General features: G+C 38.9%; 1 protein-coding gene across 2 annotated transcripts in view; it reads right to left on the bottom strand.

The window, feature by feature from the left end:
* LOC128696112 (uro-adherence factor A) overlaps positions 1–22,739 on the bottom strand; it is a 1,051,771-nt gene that overhangs the window by 54,936 nt on the left and 974,096 nt on the right. Inside the window, exons 8-10 of one of the 2 annotated variants that reach the window (XM_070094815.1) lie at positions 20,268–20,309; positions 12,862–12,990; positions 10,599–10,746 (exon numbers count right to left, since the gene is read on the bottom strand). In XM_070094815.1, coding sequence (XP_069950916.1) covers positions 10,599–10,746; positions 12,862–12,990; positions 20,268–20,309 — 319 coding nt within the window. Of the gene's footprint in view, positions 1–10,594; positions 10,747–12,861; positions 12,991–20,267; positions 20,310–22,739 lie in introns of those variants that run through there. The other variant, XM_070094816.1, reaches the window with a different exon arrangement.

The raw sequence follows: 22,739 nt of genomic DNA, 5'->3' as shown, positions 1-22,739 counted from the left end.
GTGTATTTTCATATAGTTTTTATGGTTATATTCTCGTTTTCGTAGTCACATTTAAGAGAATGGAAAATATATTATAGAAATAGAGTTGATTTTGATTGGTTTTACTATGAAAAGGACCTCTAAATGGAGCTCAAAGTAGGGGAAATGTTTGATTTTTGCCGATGTTCAAGAGTAAACAAATGATGTCATTGTCCAATAAATGTCCAACTAGCCATTCTAATATGCAGTCATGAATGGGTTGACATTATTTATACAATTATTACAATATTGCAGTAGTTTGCATAACAGTAAATCTTCTATTTTTTGTTTGAATAAAAATTCAAAATAGAAAGCAAGAGTAATATCAGAAGGGCCTGGACACACGATTGATGAACAAAGGAAATGTTATTTTAGAGCCAGGAATGTCTGCATTGTTCATTCTGAACCCCATTTTGAAACTGGCATTTTTTAATTTGTGTAAAATTGGCCAAATTGCCAATTTCTGACCACTTTATTGGGTAGTTGAAATTGGTAAATGGGCAGTTTCTTGTACTCAATCGATAGAACAAATGGAGTATACAGTGGAATCCTGAGTTTCAATCACCCTGAGTATCAGCCACTTTTTTCAGTTAAATCTTTTCCCAAGTTTCAGCCTGTGCCCCGTGTTTTCGCCGGCGTACCAGACCTGTCTTCCTGCCTGCCCAGGCATTGTGAGCCAGTCTAGCTTTGTTTATCCTTGAGTGAACATAACCCTGCACACTCATCCAAACATTTCACAATAAATTCATTGTGTTTAGTGCTTGTTTATTGATTGTGACTATGAAATAAGCCCTCTTCAAAGACCATAACAATGTATCTACTTCATCCACTAGGAAAATGATAGGATGGATAATCAGAACTTTCAAAACTAGGGATGCCAAGCCCATGATAATTTTCTTCAAATCGCTTGCGCTCTCTAGGCTGGAATGCTGCTGTACACTAACGGCCCCCTTCAAGGCTGGCGACATTGCAGACCTGGAGAGTGTACAAAGAATTTTCACGGCACACATAAGTGCGATAAGGCACCTAAAATACTGGGAACAGTTGAAGGTCCTTGATCTGTATTCCCTCGAACGCAGGCCAGAGAGATACATGATAATATACACTTGGAAGGTCCTGGAGAGATTGGTACTAAACCTGCACATGAAAATCGCTCCATATGAAAGCAAAAGACTCGGCAGAAGATGCAACATTCCCCCGATGAAAAGCAGGGGTGCCAGGAGTACACTGAGAGACAACACAATAAGTGTCCAGGGCCCAAGACTGTTCAATTGCCTCCCAGCATACATAAGGGGGATTACCAATAGACCCCTGGCTGTCTTCAAGAAGGCACTGGACAGGTGCCTAAAGTCAGTACCTGACCAACTGGGCTGTGGTTCATATGTCAGCTTGCATGCAGCCAGCCGTAACAGCCTGGTTGATCAGGCCCTGATCCACCATGAGGCATGGTCTCAGACCGGGCCACGGGGGCATTGATCCCCGAAACCCCCTCCAGGTAAACTCCAGGTAAACAATAGGCCCAAAGAAACTTCATAATGGCAGCCCTTTGGTAAAGAAAGTGTGAAACACGTTAGAATTGAAAAAAGAAATTCTAGCAAAGTACCAAAGTGGAGGAGGAAGAGAGAGGGGAGAATGTGCCTTCTTCAGTGATTCTATGATATGTATGATACTAAAGTAGCACGAGTCGATAAAGGCTATAGCACCAGCCAGCGATAAAGTGTAGCATTAACAGTGTTTACCTGGAGAGAGTTCTGGGGGTCAACGCCCCCGCGACCCGGTCTGTGACCAGGCCTCCTGGAGGATCAGAGCCTGATCAACCAGGCTGTTACTGCTGGCTGCACGCAAACCAACGTACGAGCCACAGCCCGGCTGGTCAGGTACCGACTTTAGGTGCTTGTCTAGTGCCAGCTTGAAGACTGCCAGGGGTCTATTGGTAATCCCCCTTATGTATGCTGGGAAGCAGTTGAATAGTCTCGGGCCCCTGACACTTATTGTATGGTCTCTTAACGTGCTAGTGACACCCCTGCTTTTCATTGGGGGATGCTGCATCGTCTGCCAAGTCTTTTGCTTTCGTTGCGAGTGATTTTCGTGTGCAAGTTCGGTACTAATCCCTCTAGGATTTTCCAGGTGTATATAATCATGTATCTCTCCCGCCTGCATTCCAGGGAATACAGGTTCAGGAAGCGCTCCCAGTAATTGAGGTGTTTTATCTCCGTTATGCGCACCGTGAAGGTTCTCTGTACATTTTCTAGGTCAGCAATTTCACCTGCCTTGAAAGGTACTGTTAGTGTGCAGCAATATACCAGCCTAGATAGAACAAGTGACCTGAAGAGTGTCATCATGGGCTTGGCATCCCTAGTTTTGAAGGTTCTCATTATCCATCCTGTCATTTTTCTAGCAGCTGCGATTAATACAATGTTATGGTCCTTGAAGGTGAGATCCTCCGACATGATCACTCCCAGGTCTTTGATGTTGGTTTTTCGCTCTATTTTGTGGCCAGAATTTGTTTTGTATTCTGATGAAGTTTTAATTTCCTCATGTTTACCATATCTGAGTAATTGAAATTTCTCATCGTTGAACTTCATATTGTTTTCTGCAACCCACTGAAAGATTTGGTTGATGTCTGCCTGGAGCCTTGCAGTGTCTGCAATGGAAGACACTGTCATGCAGATTCGGGTGTCATCTGCAAAGGAAGACACGGTGCTGTGGCTGACATCCTTGTCTATGTCAGATATGAGGATGAGAAACAAGATAGGAGTGAGTACTGTGCCTTGTGGAAGAGAGCTTTTCACCGTAGCTGCCTCGGACTTTACTCTGTTGACTACTACTCTTTGTGTTCTGTTTGTGAGGAAATTATAGATCCATCTACCAACTTTTCCTGTTATTCCTTTAGCATGCATTTTGTGCGCTATTATGCCATGGTCACACTTGTCGAAGGCTTTTGCAAAGTCTGTATATATTACATCTGCATTCTTTTTGTCTTCTAGTGCATTTAGGACCTTGTCGTAGTGATCCAATAGTTGAGACAGACAGGAGTGACCTGTTCTAAACCCATGTTGCCCTGGGTTATGTAATTGATGGGTTTCTAGATGGGTGGCGATCTTGTGTCTTAGGACCCTTTCAAAGATTTTTATGATATGGGATGTTAGTGCTATCGGTCTGTAGTTCTTTGCTATTGCTTTACTGCCCCCTTTGTGGAGTGGGGCTATGTCTGTTGTTTTTAGTAACTGTGGGACGACCCCCATGTCCATGCTCCCTCTCCATAGGATGGTAAAAGCTCGTGATAGGGGCTTCTTGCAGTTCTTGATGAACACGGAGTTCCACGAGTCTGGCCCTGGGGCAGAGTGCATGGGCATGTCATTTATCACCTGTTCGAAGTCATTTGGCATCAGGATAACATCAGATAGGCTTGTGTTAACCAAATTCTGTGGCTCTCTCATAAAAAATTAATTTTGATCTTCGACTCTCAGTCTGGTTAGTGGCTTGCTAAAAACTGAGTCATATTGGGACTTGAGTAGCTCACTCATTTCCTTGCTGTCATCTGTGTAGGACCCATCTTGTTTAAGTAGGGGCCCAATACTGGACGTTGTTCTCGACTTTGATTTGGCATAGGAAAAGAAATACTTTGGGTTTCTTTTGATTTCATTTATGGCTTTTAGTTCTTCCCATGATTCCCGACTCCTATAAGATTCCTTTAGCTTAAGTTCGATGTTTGCTATTTCTCTGACCAGTGACTCCCTACACATTTCAGATATATTGGCCTCTTTTAGCCACTTTGTTATTCTTTTCCGTCGCCTGTAAAGAGAGCGCCTGTCTCTTTCTATTTTACATCTACTCCTCCTTTTTCTTAGAGGAATAAGCCTTGTGCATACATCGAGTGCCACTGAGTTAATCTGTTCTAGGCATAAGTTGGGGTCTGTGTTGCTTAGTCTATCTTCCCAGCTTATATCGGTTAGGACTTGGTTTACTTGGTCCCACTTTATGGTTTTGTTATTGAAGTTGAATTTGGTGAATGCTCCCTCGTGACTAATCTCATTATGTCGGTCTGGGGCTCCGCGCATACATGTCTGAACCTCGATTATGTTGTGATCTGAGTATATTGTTTTTGATATGGTGACATTTTGTATCAGATCATCATTGTTAGTGAAGATGAGGTCTAGTGTATTCTCCAGTCTAGTAGGCTCTATTATTTGCTGGTTTAAATTGAATTTTGTGCAGAGATTTAAAAGCTGGTGTGTGTGTGAGTTCTCGTCAGAGCTGCCTCCTGGTGTAGCAAGAAAATTAAACGATTAATTGATAGAAAAAGGACAGCACGAAACTGACTCCTCCAATGTTGTTGGAGTTTTATAGGGGGACTAACAACACCACCATCTCTGCTGCCACCATCACCACCACTATGTAAGGCTTATCTTTCAGTGGCCCTTATACACCCAACAACAAACAACACAGCAACACTCATCAGTTAGGGAGAGAGACATATGATATATTTTATTCATTCTAGAGTATATACCATGTTTCTATTTCATTAATATTGTTTATTATGTCATATTAGACGAAGTGTGCTAGATAATTAACCCTTTCAGGGTCCGTCCCGTAGATCTACGGCTTTACGGTGAGTGTCCAAACCATAGATCTACGCCAAAATTCTAGCACCATCAAATTTAGCGCGAAAGCGCACATAGGCCTACATGTGAGAGAATGGGTCTGCGCCGTGGGTGTGCGCCGTAAACAAAAAATCTAGGCGCCTGCATAGCATTGTGGGAACGCCGGCTCAGTCACCCTTGTTCACCATGCCTCGTCGCAAGTCAGCTCTCACTCCCCGGAAAATTGGGACTCTCCTCTTCCTGTCTGATAGTTCTGACACTGATGGAAGTGGAAATGAAGACGAATTCTACGGCTTTGATAAGTTAGTGACCGAAAATAATGACCAGGATATCGATAATAGTGCAGAAAACCCCGACGATCCTCGACCTTCTACCTCTGGTGTGGGCACTCGTGACTCACGGTCGGGTGTTCCTAAACGTAAGAGAAAACTAATATTTTCGCGTGGCCAGGCCTCTGACTTTAGTAATGACGATGATTCTGACGTGGATTGTGATTTTATTGCGCTCGACGATCATTCGAGTAGTGATAGTGAGGAATCATATTCACCAGTGAAGCGTCGGTATGTTCGCCGCCGCATGCGCTCGGGTAGTGTACCCTATGCTGTGCCCAGGGGACGGAGTACATCCCGTGGCCCTACACCCGTTTTAGGTAGTGATAGTGAGGATGATGTGGCTACACTTGGCATGGATGAGCCACAGGCATCAGTGGATGGTGTTAGTGGTGGTGGTGGTGGCACCGCCATGCGTGACTCACCGTGCCACGCGGGGACCCATGCTGCTGACTCGTCAGTTCAAGGACAAAGCGGAGCGTCAGCCACCAGCCCGCCACAACCACAACCACCCGTACAACCAGCCTATGATGTCCAGTATCCACCAGAAAACTGTATGTGGGATTGGCAGCAAAATCCCAATTTTGTTCCCAAGCCTCACCACTTTGATGACTCTCAAAGTGGAATTCTACCTACCTGTCCCCTTGGAACCACGGCCAATGAACTGGAATTCTTTGAATTATTCTTTGACCAGCCATTGATGGAAATTATTGCCAGGGAAAGTAATAAGTATTTTCAGTACACCATGGCAAATACGATCTTATCACCACAATCAAGACTACACAGGTGGAAAGAGACGACTGTTGCAGAAATGTATTTGCTTTTTGCAACAATAATGCTTATGCCTCACGTCTATAAGCGTAATATAAAAGCACACTGGTCCACAGATCGGCTAATTTCTACCCCGGTCTTCAGTGAAATAATACCAGTGAACAGGTTTATCTTACTGTTACGTATGTTGCACTTCTCTGACAAAACCAGGCCTGACAGAAGTGACAGGTTATACAAGATTAGAAATGTTTTCATGTATCTCAAACAAAAGTTCAGGATATACTTTTATTCATTCAAGATTCTTGTAATTGACGAGTCTTTGATTTTGTTCAAAGGTAGACTGTCATTCAAGCAGTATATACCGAGCAAGAGGAACCGCTTTGGTATAAAACTGTTTGTACTCTGTGATTGTGACAGTGGCCTGGTGTTGGATATTGTTGTATACACGGGTAGTAAAACATTGAAAGATACCAAGATGTTATTGGGTATCTCAGGTGACGTAGTGAGAAACATGATGGCACCTTATCTTGGTAAGGGGCATACATTATATACCGATAACTGGTACACAAGCCCATTACTCAGTGATTTCATGCGAGTGAACAAGACAGATGTGTGTGGCACAGTGCGTTCTAATCGTAAACATATGCCCAGGCTCAACGCAGGTGTTTGTGGTGATGACGTGCAGGTGTTTACTGCCAATGACATCATGGCATTACGGTGGCATGACAAACGAGATGTCACATTGTTGACAACCACTCACCGTAATGAAATGCAAGACAATGGCAAAGTTGATCGAGTGACTAATGAACGTATTCGAAAACCAGTGTCAGTGATTGATTATACACAAAACATGCGCTTGGTTGACAAGTGTGACATGCAGATTGGTTTTGTTGACTGTGTTCGTAAGAGTTACAAGTGGTACATGAAACTTTTCTTCCATCTCATGGACATTTCAATGCTCAATGCATATAATATGTACCAAATAAAGACTGGTAACAGACCACCGTATGGTGAATTTTGTCTGTTGTCAGACAACTCATAATGAAGTACCAGGTAACAACACCTGCAATAGAACATGGTCCTCGAATTCATCACGATATACCCAAGCGTTTGAGGAGAGAAGGTGATCATTTCATAATACAGCTTCCTTCAACTCAAAAGAAATTTGCTCAGAAGAGATGCATTGTCTGTGCACAAACAAAACGACGGCAACAAAGACGCAAAGACACTCGGTTTATGTGTGAGGAATGTAAGGTGCCTCTGTGCATGGTGCCATGTTTCAAGGAGTTCCACAAGCTCCAGCAGTTCTAAAACCATGTCCAGTGATTGTAAATATGTAAATATATGATAGAACATTAGTATTATACAATATTTGTGCATGTTTATTGTAATAAAAAACAGTGGTAAACAATAATATGATAATAACTTTAGTGCGGTTATTGTGTTCAATACAGTGAGTTTATATATATCAATTACGTATATACAGTATTGGTCTCTCAGGCCCCAAATGTTAGTAGGAATAGAAAAAAATTGGAAAAAAGAAAAAACAACTAAAACAACAAAATAATATAATACGCGTATGTGGAATTCGTCGATGTTGCCACCACCACATCATTTTCTATAAACTTCTTGGCACTGTATCTCGGTAAGTACTGATCAGATTCTTATTTTTTTTGTTTTATTACCTTCACAAAAATATGCTCTTTAATTCTGTAAGAAAAAATAATTTTTTTTTTTTTTTCAAAATTTCTTGGACACTGGTGCGTGACTTCAGATTTTGGCCTTGGACCCTGAAAGGGTTAAGCCGTAGAGTTGATATTAGTGTCATATTGAAGGACTATCTTGTCCTGCATCCAAACTCTCCTGCCTCTCTCATATGCAAACAAGTCTTCAATAAAGGTAAAACTGATTTAAATGTTCATTTATCCATTAAAATTAGTGCTTTATATTTATTTCTTATTGTTTTCTGTATGTAAAACTATAGTATTTATTCTTTAAAAAAATTAATTTTTGGTGAATATTTATTGGGTGGAACAGATTAATTGGATTTACATTATTTCTTATGGGAAATACTGCTTTGACTTTAGGCCTAGAACAGATTATGGCTGAAACTCGGGGTTCCACTGTATATTTATAGTATGTTGAAATATATTAGTTAGGAAATGGATTGTACACCATTGGTGATGTCCAATGGAAATAAGTCACTCTGTCTGACTTTTTTGGGTTATCCTAGGTTCTCTACACATATGCTGCTATGTATGATAATTCTATGTAACTGTATTTGTGTATACCTGAATAAACTTACTTACTTACTAACTATTGTGTGGCCATTCGCCTCTGCACTACTCATGTGACATGAGATGACATCAGGTGTGAGTGGTGTGATAGTAGTGCTAAAAGGTGTCTGATGAATGTAGCTACAGAAAGGGAGGGGAATGATTTTCTATTTTTTTAGCTAACATACGTGTAAATTTTACCTTATTCCTAGTAATGACCCTCGTATTGTAGATAGTCTTAATGACCCTCGTGTAGTAGATAGTCTTTTTAGTATGATAATAAGATGTTATCTTCATTGTAGAATAATAAGAAAATATTATAACCTTTATATTATAATAATAAGGTAAAAGGACCCCAATGGAAATAAGTCACTCTGTCTGACTTTTTTGGGTTATCCTAGGTTCTCTACACATATGCTGCTATGTATGATAATTCTATGTAACTGTATTTGTGTATACCTGAATAAACTTACTTATTTGCTTACTTACTTACAATGCCTCTCACTGTCTCAAGAAGGTTTACTTTGTATATTCAAGTCGAGAAGTTATCTAGATAATGTAAATCGGCTCTGACTCTAGAAAACACGAGTATTTGTAAGACTCCAAATTATATTAGAAGATCTACCATGTATGAAGGACTTCTATTATACTGCTCTAATTATAAGTGGTTAAGCTTGTTAAGTCTCAGTGTGGAGACTCGGTAGCTTTATCTAATCTCTGTGTAGAGACCCATTCAACTCAAATGCACAGGTGTTGCGCAACTTAACATTAAGATCGACAACACTCTAATTGCCAGACATAATGAGGGCAAATTCCTCGACCTATACCTCGACAACAACCTGAATTTCAGCACCCATATCCAACACATAACAAAAAAAGTATCCAAAACGGTTGGAATCCTCTCCAAGATACGATACTACGTGCTGCAAACTGCCCTTCTCACACTATACCATTCACTCATTTATCCATACCTCACCTATGCTAATTGTGCTTGGGGATCAACTGCAGCAACACACCTAAAGCCAATAATAACCTAACAAAAAGCTGCAGTAAGAATAATCACTAAATCCCATCCCTGGCAACACCCCCCCCCCACTATTCATAGAGCTAAACTTACTCCCTGTTCAGAACATCCACACTTACTACTGTGCAATCTACATCTACAGGACCTTAAATTCCAATATTAACCTTGACCTAAAATGCTTTCTTGATAGTTGTGACAGGACCCACAGGCATAATACCAGACACAAACATCTCTATGACATTCCCCGTGTCCGACTAAACCTTTACAAAAATTCTATGTATGTCAAAGGGCCTAAAATCTGGAACACCCTACCAGAAAGCTCTAGAACTGCAGACACATTCATCATCTTCAAAACTACTGTTAGACAACATCTTATCTCCCTGATACACCACGACAACTAATTACATGAAAACCACCTGTTCACACTTACTCACTCACCCACTTGTCTATAATCACGGAAATACGAATCTTAATCATAAAATGATGAATCCTAACTAGTCATAAGTTTGTCTGTGATACTACAATATAGAACCTGTGTATTGTGCCAAAACAAGAGCATTTACATTGCTAAACTCACAAACTATAATGTAGTCACTTAGCCTTAACACCAACTTACTCCATAATCTATATTAATTTAGAGTTAAGAATTAATTTAAGTCTGCCTGAAATGCCTAGCCATGCTAGGTGTCCTAGTGGCCCCCTCTGTAATTAGTATTTTATAACATGTAAACTACACAATATCCAAAACCGGTAAACCCCGCATTGTAATCTTCATAGAGAATAAACTTGATTGATTGACTGATTTGATTGAATAAGTCTGTTATGTGTTTGTATCAAATTGATAACTAAAAGATATCATTAAAATACCTTAAGTTTATAACATAATATATATTATATTAAAGAGATATTTAATGAAGTTTTTTGTTCTCACTTTCATCATAACTTCTTATTACGATTTGTTCATGGTATATTTCATGCGAATTATCCCCTAGACTCAAACCACATATTCCTACGAAATATCGTAATAGCAGGTTATGAATGATCTCTATATTGGTTCTAGCTCTGACATCTCGTCTTGTGATGAACGGAGCCGTCAGTACTGAACAAGTTTTTACCTAAGTAGATTTGCCAATGAAGGTTCAAATCAACCAAGGCTTAATTTTGCTTCTAAGATACAGTACAGTCTCTCCTCACTTAACGGCAGAGTTCCATTCCTAAGACCACGTAGGTAAACGAATTCATCGCTAAGTGAGGAGCATACTATAATGGTAGAGAGTTGGTATCAACCATCTTTGATATTGTTTTAATGTCACCTTTGCACCATTTATAAAATTTTTAGTATATTTTTAAATGTTTATAAAGTAGTGAACTGTATATTGTAATAAAGAGAACAGAGGAAATTAGCTCTAATATACATTATTTAAGTATGTATACTGGTCAGAGAGCCCGCCGTAAGTCCAAGCTGTTGGTAAATGAGTATATCGCTAAGTAAGGAGAGGCTGTATTTCAAAAAGTTTGTCATGTAGAGTTATTAAATTCATGCACTGATAAAAGTAAATGGAGGTACAGTACTTACCGTGGTATCCAGACGGGGGCTTTGTCATTTATAGGTGATCTGTCTTGGGGATGAGACTTAACAGGTAAATTTTTAGTTCTCCTAATAGCTTGTTTGATATCTGCTATGGCTGCTTCAACACTTTCTCGACTTTGACCAACTCCTCCACCTTGACAAATGAAAAATCACAAATATGCATTAATTTTTTAAATATGATTAAGAGATATTAAAATTTGTAAAGTCCAATAAAAATTGAGACTGATTAACAATATTATTTTATAGCTTAAAAAGAAACCAAAGATAAAAGATAAATCAGGAACACTCATTTTTCCAATTCTTATAACTAAGACATAACAATTCATACTTGTAAGTTATTAGTAATTCACATGAGTACCTGGCTATTGTCCTCATTCGCCTAAGTAGTGCTGTATGACCCTAGTGGGTTTAGTGCTTAGTTATGATTATAATAATAATAATCATTCACCAGGCTACAGTATAACATATGTCACTTACTACTCATAGAAGCACTTAATTTACATGTCCTCACTACACACATTTCCAGACTCATTAATTTCTTTTCAATAAATGGGTGATAATGACTATTAAAGCATTAATAATCAGATACTACTGAAGGACAAGCATTGCAATGTATTCTCAGTATTCCTCGCAAACGAAATCACAATGGTATTAAAAGGCACAAATACAACTATTTTCAATTCCACTTAAGTAACAGACAACATGTAGCCATTAATGAAACTTCAACTACCCTTCCAATGAAATTAGGTGTCTCTTAAGGTGGTATTCTGGGCACTCTTCTTTCTCTCCTCTACACTAATTGAAAAACCAGCTGCTGTCGCCGACTATATAAACAGTATATGATTAGTCAACAAGTGTGACATGATGATAAGGTTTGTTGACTGTGTGCGTAGAAGTCACAAGTGGTATATTAAAGTGTTTTTCCACCTTGTAGACATTATAATGCTCAATGCCTTCAACATGTACGAAATAGCAGATGCAAAAAATAGGGTACCACAATGCACACTACATCAAAACTATAAGACCACATCAATACTATGTTCTGTATAAATTAAAAAGAGGAGACATAATCTAGGGAAAATGAGGCAAATAAGTGATCAGCCTCGGCTGCAAAACTGCAGAAGTAATACCAACGAGAACTGCAGTTATTTTTAATTTTTTATATTCTATGGTACATTTTCTACTTTGAAACCTTGCATATAATGAATGGCTCTTGCCCCCAATTATGTGGGATTTACAGTGATGCACCATACTTAAGCATACTGACAACAAAAAAGGCACAATACCATGACTGGAACAATACAGAAGAGAGGAGCTTACGACGACGTTTCGGTCTGACTTGGACCATTTACAAAGTCACACTAACGAGAAGGAGAGCAGAATGGGTATATATAGGCAGGAGGTGGTGGTAGTAGTAGTAGTAGTAATGGAGGTGGAAAGAAATAGTAGTGGGGAGGTAGTAAGAGTAGGAGGGGCCAGTCAAATACTAAGAAAGAGGAGCACTGCAAGGGAGCTGGTGCCCACAGAGGGTAAGAGCAAGAACACCGAGGGGAGAAAAACAAATAAGTAAATAAAGAAGGAACAAATACACAGGGCAAAGAAAGACAACCCAGAGGAGAAAAAGGAAAAAGGAAAGGGGAAGAGGGAGAAGAAGAAAAAAGGAGGAATCAGGTTATGTCATGAGTGTTCTGAAATTTGGCACATTTTACAATGTAGTGGGAGAGGAAGGCATCTACAGAGATGAAGCCGGGACTAAGATTCGTACAAGGAAAGTTGTGTATTAATACTCCAAACTTCAGAACACTCGTGGCCTAACCTGATTCCTTCTTTTTTCTTCCTCTCCCTCTTCCCCTTTCCTTTTTCCTTTTTCTCCTTTGGGTTGTCTTTCTTCTGCCCTCTGTATTTGTTCCTTCTTTATTTACTTATTTATTTGTTCCCCCCCCCTCGGTGTTCTTGCTCTTACCCTCTGTGGGCACCAGCTCCCTTGCAGTGCTCCTCTTTCTTAGTATTTGACTGGACCCTCCTACTCTTACTACCTCCCCACTACTACTTCCTTTCACCTCCACTACTACCACCACTATTACTACCACCACCTCCTGCCTATATATACCCATCCTGCTCTCCTTCTCGTTAGTGTGACTTTGTAAATGGTCCAAGTCGGACTGAAACGTCGTCGTAAGTTCCTCTCCTCTATGTGCAGGTTATTTGTGTAAGTACACTAATGAATGCAGGAAGCATCTTAACATACCTGGGTTGTGATGAATGTCATGTGCTGCTGGGTGACCTGGGACCATGTGTGGGGTCACCTTATGTTGCACAGGACTAGTAAGAGATCCCATGGCACTTAAGAGGTGAGGACCAGAACTTGCACCTGAAACTAAGAGAAAAACAATGTAAATAGAGAGCAGTCTTCAATCTGCCTTGCATAAATCTGCAGATATTTCTAAAATCAAATATTTTATTTTGTAGACTTAATCAAGGTCAGGCAACTGCATCTCTACACAGGCAAAGTTGAACACCTATCAATTTTCATCATTGTGTCCTCCAGCTGCATTTTTAGGTTTCCATTACATTATTAAACTCTAAACTCAATGTCTTTGGGCTACAAACACAACCAGCACTTCATGACCCCACTGGGAACATAACCAGCACCTCGTGACTCCACTATGAACACAACCAGCACCTTGTGGCCCATTTAACTCAGTTTTACACACCACCAATTAGGACTATATTGCACTTTTCTGCACTGTGTCTTTTTGCCCAACTATTCTTTTTGGTTTTCAACTTTTGAGTAAGAGCCAACCAGTTACCAGGCAGCTTGCCAGCCAGTTAAACAGGTGACAACCAGTGTACATCAGCTGACATGTGAAAGTAGTAGTCACTGTGAGCCATCAAGGCCTTATGCAGAAATGTGTTTTTCATATAATACCTACAAATCATGTATTCAACATTTGGAGTCTTATAGCACCCTAAAAACTCTACCACCAGTATCCTAAATCATGGTGATGGCAATTATAACATGGAGGTTGGTAATCCAGGTGCCTCGGCAGAAAGAAAGGAACTCGACCTTCAAACTGGACACTTTTTCAAAACCAAACTTCTGATGAGTTTGTCTAGCCCAGATGCATCTACAAAGGATCTCTTATTCTTGGTTCTTAGCAAAACCCCACCTGCAACCAGACATTTTAAGTCCACAGCCTGCTAGACAGAAATACCTTGAACATTGCCTACATAACTGTACCTGAACAATAAAACAGGTAGCAAACCTCATACAATATTCTCATACCCCCAGACTATCAAGATCCAATAGTGACAGGATCTGTAGATAAATATCATCTAGACTGTGTGAACATACCACTTGGTCATACATACATCATATTTCCTTTAATTTATATTGGTATAAGATATAATTGTACCATAGGACTATAGACATGAGGTCCAGAGAGGAAATATGTTAGATGTAAAGTTTAGAGTCCCAGTCATGCTAGGCTGGCCCATTTCCACATTCCTTGGTCACTTTAATACTGTACCGTGGCATAGTCAGCCTTTAATTAATGTCTGGAGGAATATGGTTTTATTTATAATGAGAAAGTTTCAGGTTCATATGTTTAATGGGAGGGGTTCAAGGAGGTTTTGTGTGTGAGGGGCTTAGGCATCCAACATGCACATGTGAGCATGTTAGATAGAAGTGGCAACAAGTGGTTTTTTATAATTTTACCTGCTGTTGGAGTGTGAGCAAGGTAACATTTATAAAGGGATTCAGGAAAACCAGTTAGTCAGACTTAAATGTAGAGGACCCCAATAGAAATAAGTCACTCTGTCTGACTTTTTTGGGTTATCCTAGGTTCTCTACACATATGCTGCTATGTATGATAATTCTATGTAACTGTATTTGTGTATACCTGAATAAACTTACTTACTTAAGAGATGGTAATTACAGTGCTTTCACAGTGAGGAAAGGATGAGAATGTTGCAGTATGAAGGGTCATCTGAACTGTAATGTCAGCACTCCTCTGGCAAGACAATGACAGAATGAATGATGGTAATTTTTTTTTTTTTTTTTTTTTTTTTAGGTCACCCTACCTTAGTGGGAGGTGGTCAGTGTTAAAAAAAAAATTGTGATAATAATTTAGTGTTTGGTACATTATAAGCACTTCTGTTATAACCTACACATAAATCAATCATTGAACTGGATTGTGGCATCCCTTGCAAAAGCACGTGTATAAAAATTTGTATTATGTATATTATTTTTATCCAACAAGTCGGCCGTCTCCCACCGAGGCAGGGTGACCCAAAAAGAAAGAAAATCCCCAAAAAGAAAATACTTTCATCATCATTCAACACTTTCACCTCACTCATACATAATCACTGTTTTTGCAGAGGTGCCCAGATACAACAGTTTAGAAGCATATACATATAAAGATATATAGCATATCCCTCCAAACTGCCAATATCCCAAACCCATTCTTTAAAGTTCAGGCATTGTACTTCCCATTTCCAGTATATAAAAATAACGAGTTTCCCTGAATCCCTTCACTAAATATTACCCTGCTCACACTCCAACAGCTTGTCAGGTCCCAAAAACCATTCGACTCCATTCATTCCTATCTAATACACTCGTGCATGCTTGCTGGAAGTCCAAGCCCCTCACCCACAAAGCCTCCTTTACCCCCTCCCTCCAACCTTTTCAAGGATGACTCCTACACCACCTTCCTTTCCCTACAGATTTATATGCTCTCCATGTCATTCTACCTTGATCCATTCTCTCTAAATAACCAAACCACCTCAACAACCCCTCTTCAGCCCTCTGGCTAATACTTTTACTGACTCCACACCTTTCCTAACTTCCACATTCCAAATTTTCTGCATAATATTTACACCACACATTGCCCTTAGACAGGACATCTCCAATGCCTCCAACTGCCTCCTCGCTGAAACGTTTACAACCCAAGCTTCACACCCATATGAGTGTTGGTACCACTATACTTTCATACATTCCCTTTTTTGCCTCCATAGAGATTTTTTTTTATCTCCACATATACCTCAATGCACCACTCACCTTTTTTCCTTCATCAATTCTATGGTTAACCTCATCCTTCATAAACCCATCCGTTGACTCATAAACTCCCAAATGTCAAAAAGCATTCACTTCTTCCATACTCCCTCTCCAATGTGATACCCAATTTTTCTTTATCTAAATCATTTGATACCCTCATCACCTTACCCTTATCTACGTTCACTTTCAACTTTCTACCTTTACACACCCTCCCAAACTCGTCCACTAACCTATGCAACTTTTCTTTAGAATCTCCCATAAGAACAGTTTCATCAGCAAAAAGTAACTGTGTCAACTCCCATTTTGTATTTGATTCCCCATAATTTAATCCCACCCCTCTCCCGAACACCCTAGCATTTGCTTCTTTTACAACCCTACTTTTACCGGGAAGTAATCTCCCTCTCTTCTACACACCCTAACCTGAGCCTCACTATCCTCATAAAAACTTTTTACAGCTTTTAGTAACTTACTACCTATTTATTTATTTATTATTAATTTGGACATGATACATAGATGTACAATGAAATACAGTGGTTAAGTGTAGCATGCGGAAAGCCCCTTGTATGCAGAGCATTATGGGCAGGCTTAAAATTAACTTAAGATTAACTAAGCAATGATATATTCAGTGGTAAAAATTATAGTAAACAAATAACAATTAAGCACAAATGAGTATTTCAAAGACAGGTCATATGGTCATTTGCTGAGTTGCTGTGCATTCAGTAGAATGGAGTATTCTGTTAGGTAATGCAATTAAAAAAAAAAAAAAAAAAAAAGTTTGATAGGGTCATAGGTTAAACATTTATGAGATACAATTATTCAGTATTTATTTAGTTGTGGGTGAGTGATTTTTAAGAAGAGACTTGAATTTATAAACAGACAGTGTTTCTTTCATATTCACAGGTAATGAATTCCAGATTTTTGGGCCTTTTATGTGCATTGAGTTTTTGCATAGTGTGAGCTGGACACGAGGAACATGTGCCTTGTGTTATGGTCATGTGTTCTGTTGAGGTTGGTAAGGAGACGTTTGAGGGGAGGGTTTATATCCGAGTTAAGTGTTCTATGTATGTAGTAGGTACAATAATAAGTATGGATGTTTTGTATGGTGAGTAGGTTTAGACTTTTGAATATTGGTGGAGTGTGCTGCCTGTAGTGGGAATTTATAATAATTCTGACTGCAGCCTTTTGTTGGGTAATTAATAGTCTGAGATGGTTTATTGTTGTTGAGCCCCATGCACAAATTCCATAGGTGAGATAGGGGTAAATAAATGAGTGATATAGGGCCAGGAGGGCTGACTGTGGAACATAGTACCGTATCTTCAATAGTGTGCCTACAGTCTTGGAAATTTTCTTGGAAATTTGTTGTACATGTGTTTGAAATTTGAGTCTATTATCAAGGTGGATTCCTAAGAATTTTCCCTCTGTGAGCTTTGTGATAGTTGATCCATTTATCATTATGTTAAGAGGGACATCTGTAGTTCTGTTTCCAAACTGAATGAAGTAGGTTTTGTCAATGTTGAGAGTAAGTTTGTTAGTCATCATATACTTGTAACATCTGCCACATTGCTCCCCTATCCATTCTATCATATGACTTTTCTAAATCCATAAATGCAATGGAAACTTCCCTACCTTTATCTAAATACTGCTCACGTATGTGCTTCAATGTAAACACTTGATCTACACATCCCCTACCCACTCTAAAGTCTCCTTGCTCATCTGCAATCCTACTCTGTCTTACCTCTCATTCTTTCAATAATAACCCTACTGTACACTTTTCCTGGTATACTCAGTAAACTTATTCCCCTATAATTTTTACAATCTCTTTTGTCCCCCTTCCCTTTATATAAAGGAACTATACATGCTCTCTGCCAATCCCTAGGTACCTTCTCCTCTTTCATACATTTATTAAACAAAAATACCAACCACTCCAACTCTATATATCCTCCCCTGCTTTTAACATTTCTGTTATGATCCTGTCAGTATATCAAAGTACAAAATTTGAATTATCTTGTATTACTTATAAATGTAATGGGTAGAGCAAGAAGTATAGTTAAGTCTGCATCCACTGTCTGTTCACCTAGTTGCAAATAGACTAGCAAATAGGTGTTGCAACTAGGTGGGTTGTATCCTGCAGATGATGATCATTTTTTTTTTTTTAAGAAACCTTGATAAGCCAAGGGCTTCTCTCACCAGACTACTGTTTGGAAAATCTCCCAACTCCTGCCCCAAACATATTGCTGTTTATGCATCGGTTTATGTGCAGCCAGTAGTAACAGCCTGGTTGATCAGGCCCTGATCCACCATGAGGCCTGGTCATGGGCCACACCACAGGGACACTGACCCCCCAAAGCCCATTTTAGGTATACCCCTCCCTCCAAGTATAAGACAGGGATGTGTGATGCTCCGCATAACCATGGGCATTCTGCATGCGCAATCAAATGTCACTCATCTCTATACAAACACTATCACCTGGAAAAAAAATCTTTAATTCTGACTTTAATAAATTTATAGTTGGGGTTGTAAAGGAAGTAAATACTATGGTGTTTGTTACAGGTGTGAGATGAAAAGAAAAAATTTATGCAAAGTGGGAGTTGTTAATTTCTCTTTGCTGATGTCATGACGCTTTTGTGAGATTCTGAAGAACAGTTGCAAAGGATGGTGAATGAATCTTGGCTTGTAAAAAAAGCAAATTAAATGTGAACATAGAAAGAGAAAGGTGATGAGAGTAACAAAAACTTAGGAAATGAAAAGTTGGATATCAGATTAGAGAGAAGGGGGCTGTTGAGAAAGTGAATGCAGCTAGATATTCCTAGTATTTTGGAGTAGACATAATAGCATATGGGTCTATGAGGGTGGCCCATAACAATGAAGAAGGAAAAAAAAAGGCAACTGGAGTATTGGTGTCTGTGGAGAGGCAAAAAGCACCAACCTTTTTAAGTTAAAGGATTGTTTAAATTGTTGTAGGAAGGAGGCTGGAGGCAGTGGAGATGCCATATTTGAGGTGCACAATGTGTGGTGTGAATATTATGCAAAGAATAAAAAAAAATAAAACTTTAAAGATGGTGTATCGTTAAACGGTATTGTTCATAGGGTAGAGGAGGGGCTGTAAAGTTACCTGTAGCTTGGGCATATGGAAAGGATGAAGCATAACAGGATGTAAAGAAAGAAGGAGGGTTAGAGGCAGTCCCAGGAAGGATTGGAGGGAGGGTGCAAAGGAGGTTTTAAGTGGTAGGATCTTGAGAATCCAGAAGGCATGTGTAAGTTGTTGGAATATTGAGGTGCCGTTGGAGTGTATGCAAGATAACGTTTATGACTTGAGTCCTGATGGGGGGAAGCAGTGAATGCACACTGAAAGAGGAGAGTGTTACAATTCAAAAAATCACTGGAAATGTGATGTCTGCACTTCTGGCAGGATATCTATTAAATGAATGATGACTGTATATGAGCTCTTAAGACTATGTATTTAACATGGGTACCTGCTCTACATAACAGCAAAATTTCTTGTGTGCTACAATAGCATTTTTCTTGTTTTGCTGGGCAGCCCATAATTTTCAATGAAGGGTTTGAGGGGTAAATGAGATTTTAAATGCTAGGGGTTTGAGCATCCAACAGGCTTGTGCTACTGCATTTGATTAGAATGAATGAAGACAAGTGGTTTTATAACTGACATACTGCTGGGCTGTGAGCAAAGTAACATATATGAAGGGATCCAGGGGAAACCAGTTAGCCAGGCTTGAGTCCTGGATGTAGGAAGTACAGCGTTTACACCCTACAGGAGGGGGTGTAGATGCTGCAGTTTGGAGGGTCATCTGAAGTGATGTAAGCTTGCTTTTGGCAAAATAATGATTGAATATACGATGGCTAATGTGTTTCCTTTTCTTTTTTCTTTTTTTTTTTTTCATAGTAACCTTACCTTGGTGAGAGACAGTAAGTGTATTAGTGTTAAAAAATATAGAAAATAATTTTGAAAACTCATTATGAAAGAAATGAAATATCCAATATAAAACATTTTTGTTTTCAAGAGTATAGTGAATACTGTGGTATATAATACATCATGTACATGTACCTGTAGTAAATAAAGATATTATTACATGTTAGCTTCAGAATGTGAACCTAGAGGTTGAACTGTGGCTGTGTGTGAAACTTATCAACATTACTTGCCATGGTGAACACAGGACTGATACATTGCATCTGCTTACTGCATTAGTCTACCCACTTCATTCTTGCCTACAAGGGTGCTAGACAATGCAGTGAAAGGTGTATACTGTATACTTAGTCTAAGTTGTATGAAAGTTTAACAACTGCAGAACTGTCACTATCAAACTGTGCCTAATAATGCTACACATATATTACAAATACTGTAATGAACAGATTTAAACAATATGATATTGATAAATGAATCAAAACTAGTCTGTATAATTAACGAAAATAATAACCAATGTAAAACTATGTACTCAAATTTAAGATACAGTATATCAAACTAAAAGTTAAAAAATAAGTGTACTACTGTAAAAAAGGTATACTATACTGTACTATATATGAACACTTTACAGTATTACAGTTAGACTATAACATCTACAGCAGTAATCATATTTACTCACTCCTGAAGCTGGGCAGAAATCTGCCACTTGCAGGTCGACAGCCTGTTGTAAGGTACAAGTCCTTAAAAACTTTATCACATTATACTATAAAATTTCCTTCCTACTATCATTAATGACATTTTGGAGTGGGCACCATAAACTGGACGTGCATCACATAATAAAAAAAAAAATAAAAGCAGTAAATAGGGGTTTGTATAAATAGTATACAGTAATTTAAAAAATCTTTGCCCATCTAGTAAAATTCTCAACTTACAATCATCTGCACTTGGAATCAATTTAATGACTGAACACCAATCTGTGGATACTATCTTTACAAATATTCAAACAAATTATTTCAACTGCATTGACAGTTTGTGTATGTTTATGTATACGTAAGGGGATGAAGTTTGTTTGGCTGAGACTGATTAAGAACTCTTGAATTAATTAAGATATTGTTAGGATGAATTATACAATAAATGTCTTTACTTGTACTTTGTCTGTCACCTATTTCAAGGGCCCTTCTACCCCTGCAGCCCAACCTAAGGCCAGGCTTCTCTGTTGATAACATGGCCAACTCAGACTGTGCTAATGACCTACAGACCCAAACAGCCATCACAACCTGGCTGATCAAGCACATGTAGAAAGAAGCTATCCAGCTTCGTGAAAACTATCATTTTCATTACAGCAGCATTTGTGATATCAGCTGGTAATATGTTCAAGTCTTGGGCCATGGATGTTGGGGGTATTATTTAATTGTGCTCGTGGCCTTCCTGCTCTTCACTCCATTTATGCCACACTTTCTCCCATATCTTTCATTCCAGTAAGATGTTACAGCAGCGTACAGACAGAGATCAGTCCCTCAAGTACCCTCCATGTACATATATTATCAGGTGTATCTCTCTCCTCTATTCTCAAGAGAATAATCCAAGCTTTGAAGTGTTCAACCTATGTTGTAAGACCTATGTATATTTTCTAGCTCTCTATCCTGCCCTAAAAGGAACTGTAAGAACAGATAAATACTCAAGTTGTGAGAGCACAAGCAATTTGGAAAGTACCATCATTGGCACTGCTTTTCTTGTTGTTGACATCTCCATGCCTCCTTCAGAGTGCAGGCACTATACTTTCCACCTCGAGAACTCAAGTTTGGCCAACCAGCTTCTCTGACTCCCCTTCATAAATGTTATCTTGATCATACTCCAACAGCATGCTAAGTTATAAAAGCCACTTCTCTCCTTATTATGATCTAACATGTTCCCCATGTAGTGTTAGTGTTCAGCAGACGTTTGTGGTTACAGGAAAGTGGGTGCGGGAGGGAAGAGGAGCGATTGGTGGAATGATGATGTAAAGAGAGTAGTAAGGGAGAAAAAGTTAGTACACCTACCATCCGACTTACGACCGAGTTCGGTTCCGATAAACCGGTCGTAAGTCGAAATGGCCGTAAGTCGAACTTTACTACTGAATATCAACAAAACATTTTTGTAATGACTTTATTTTATTGTTTTATTTTGGTATTTCATGTTTTACTTTACTTTTTATGTTGTTAGTACTGTATTTTATACTGTAAGGTTTAGGATAAACACTGTGTACAACAAAAATAGTTCTTTATTTCCCAGAAATTTGGCATAAAAAACACGGTCGTAAGTCGAGTGGTCGTAAGTCGAGCAGGTCGTAAGTCGGATGGTAGGTGTATATGAGAAGTTTTTACAAAGTAGAAGTGATGCAAGAAGGGAAGAGTATATGGAGAGAAAAAGAGAGGTTAAGAGAGTGGTGAAGCAGCATAAAAAGAGAGCAAATGAGAGAGTGGGTGAAATGTTATCAACAAATTTTGTTGAAAATAAGAAAAAGTTTTGGAGTGAGTTTAACAAGTTAACCCTTAAACAGTCCAAACGTATATGTTTTTTCAACATCTGAAAGTATGTAAAAAAAATGTAGATCTTCTTTTTTGTTTTACATTTGAAAACGTGTAAAAAAAACTTTTTTATCTACATTTTTTTTGTTATACTTGAAAATATGTAAAAAAAAAGGTAGATCTACTTTTGGAGCACTATGAATTTGAACGTCGATCTGTTTGGACCGTTTAAGGATTAAGGAAGCCTAGAGAACAAATGGATTTGTCAGTTAAAAATAGGAGAGGAGAGTTATCAAATGGAGAGTTAGAGGTATTGGGAAGATGGAGGGAATATTTTGAGGAATTGTTAAATGTTGATGAAGATAGGGAAGCTGTGATTTCGTGTATAGGGCAAGGAGGAATAACATCTTGTAGGAGTGAGGAAGAGCCAGTTGTGAGTGTGGGGGAAGTTCGTGAAGCAGTAGGTAAAATGAAAGGGCGTAAAGCAGCTGGGATTGATGGGATAAAGACAGAAATGTTGGTGCTATTATTTAATAAATGTATGGAAGAGGGTAAGGTACCTGGGGATTGGCAGAGAGCATGCATAGTTCCTTTGTATAAAGGCAAAGGGGACAAAAGAGAGTGCAAAAATTATAGGGGGATAA

This window comes from Cherax quadricarinatus, chromosome 48 (genome assembly GCF_038502225.1).
Source record: "Cherax quadricarinatus isolate ZL_2023a chromosome 48, ASM3850222v1, whole genome shotgun sequence".
Classification (NCBI taxonomy): domain Eukaryota; kingdom Metazoa; phylum Arthropoda; class Malacostraca; order Decapoda; family Parastacidae; genus Cherax; species Cherax quadricarinatus.
This window is presented reverse-complemented; position numbering and strand designations above follow the sequence as displayed.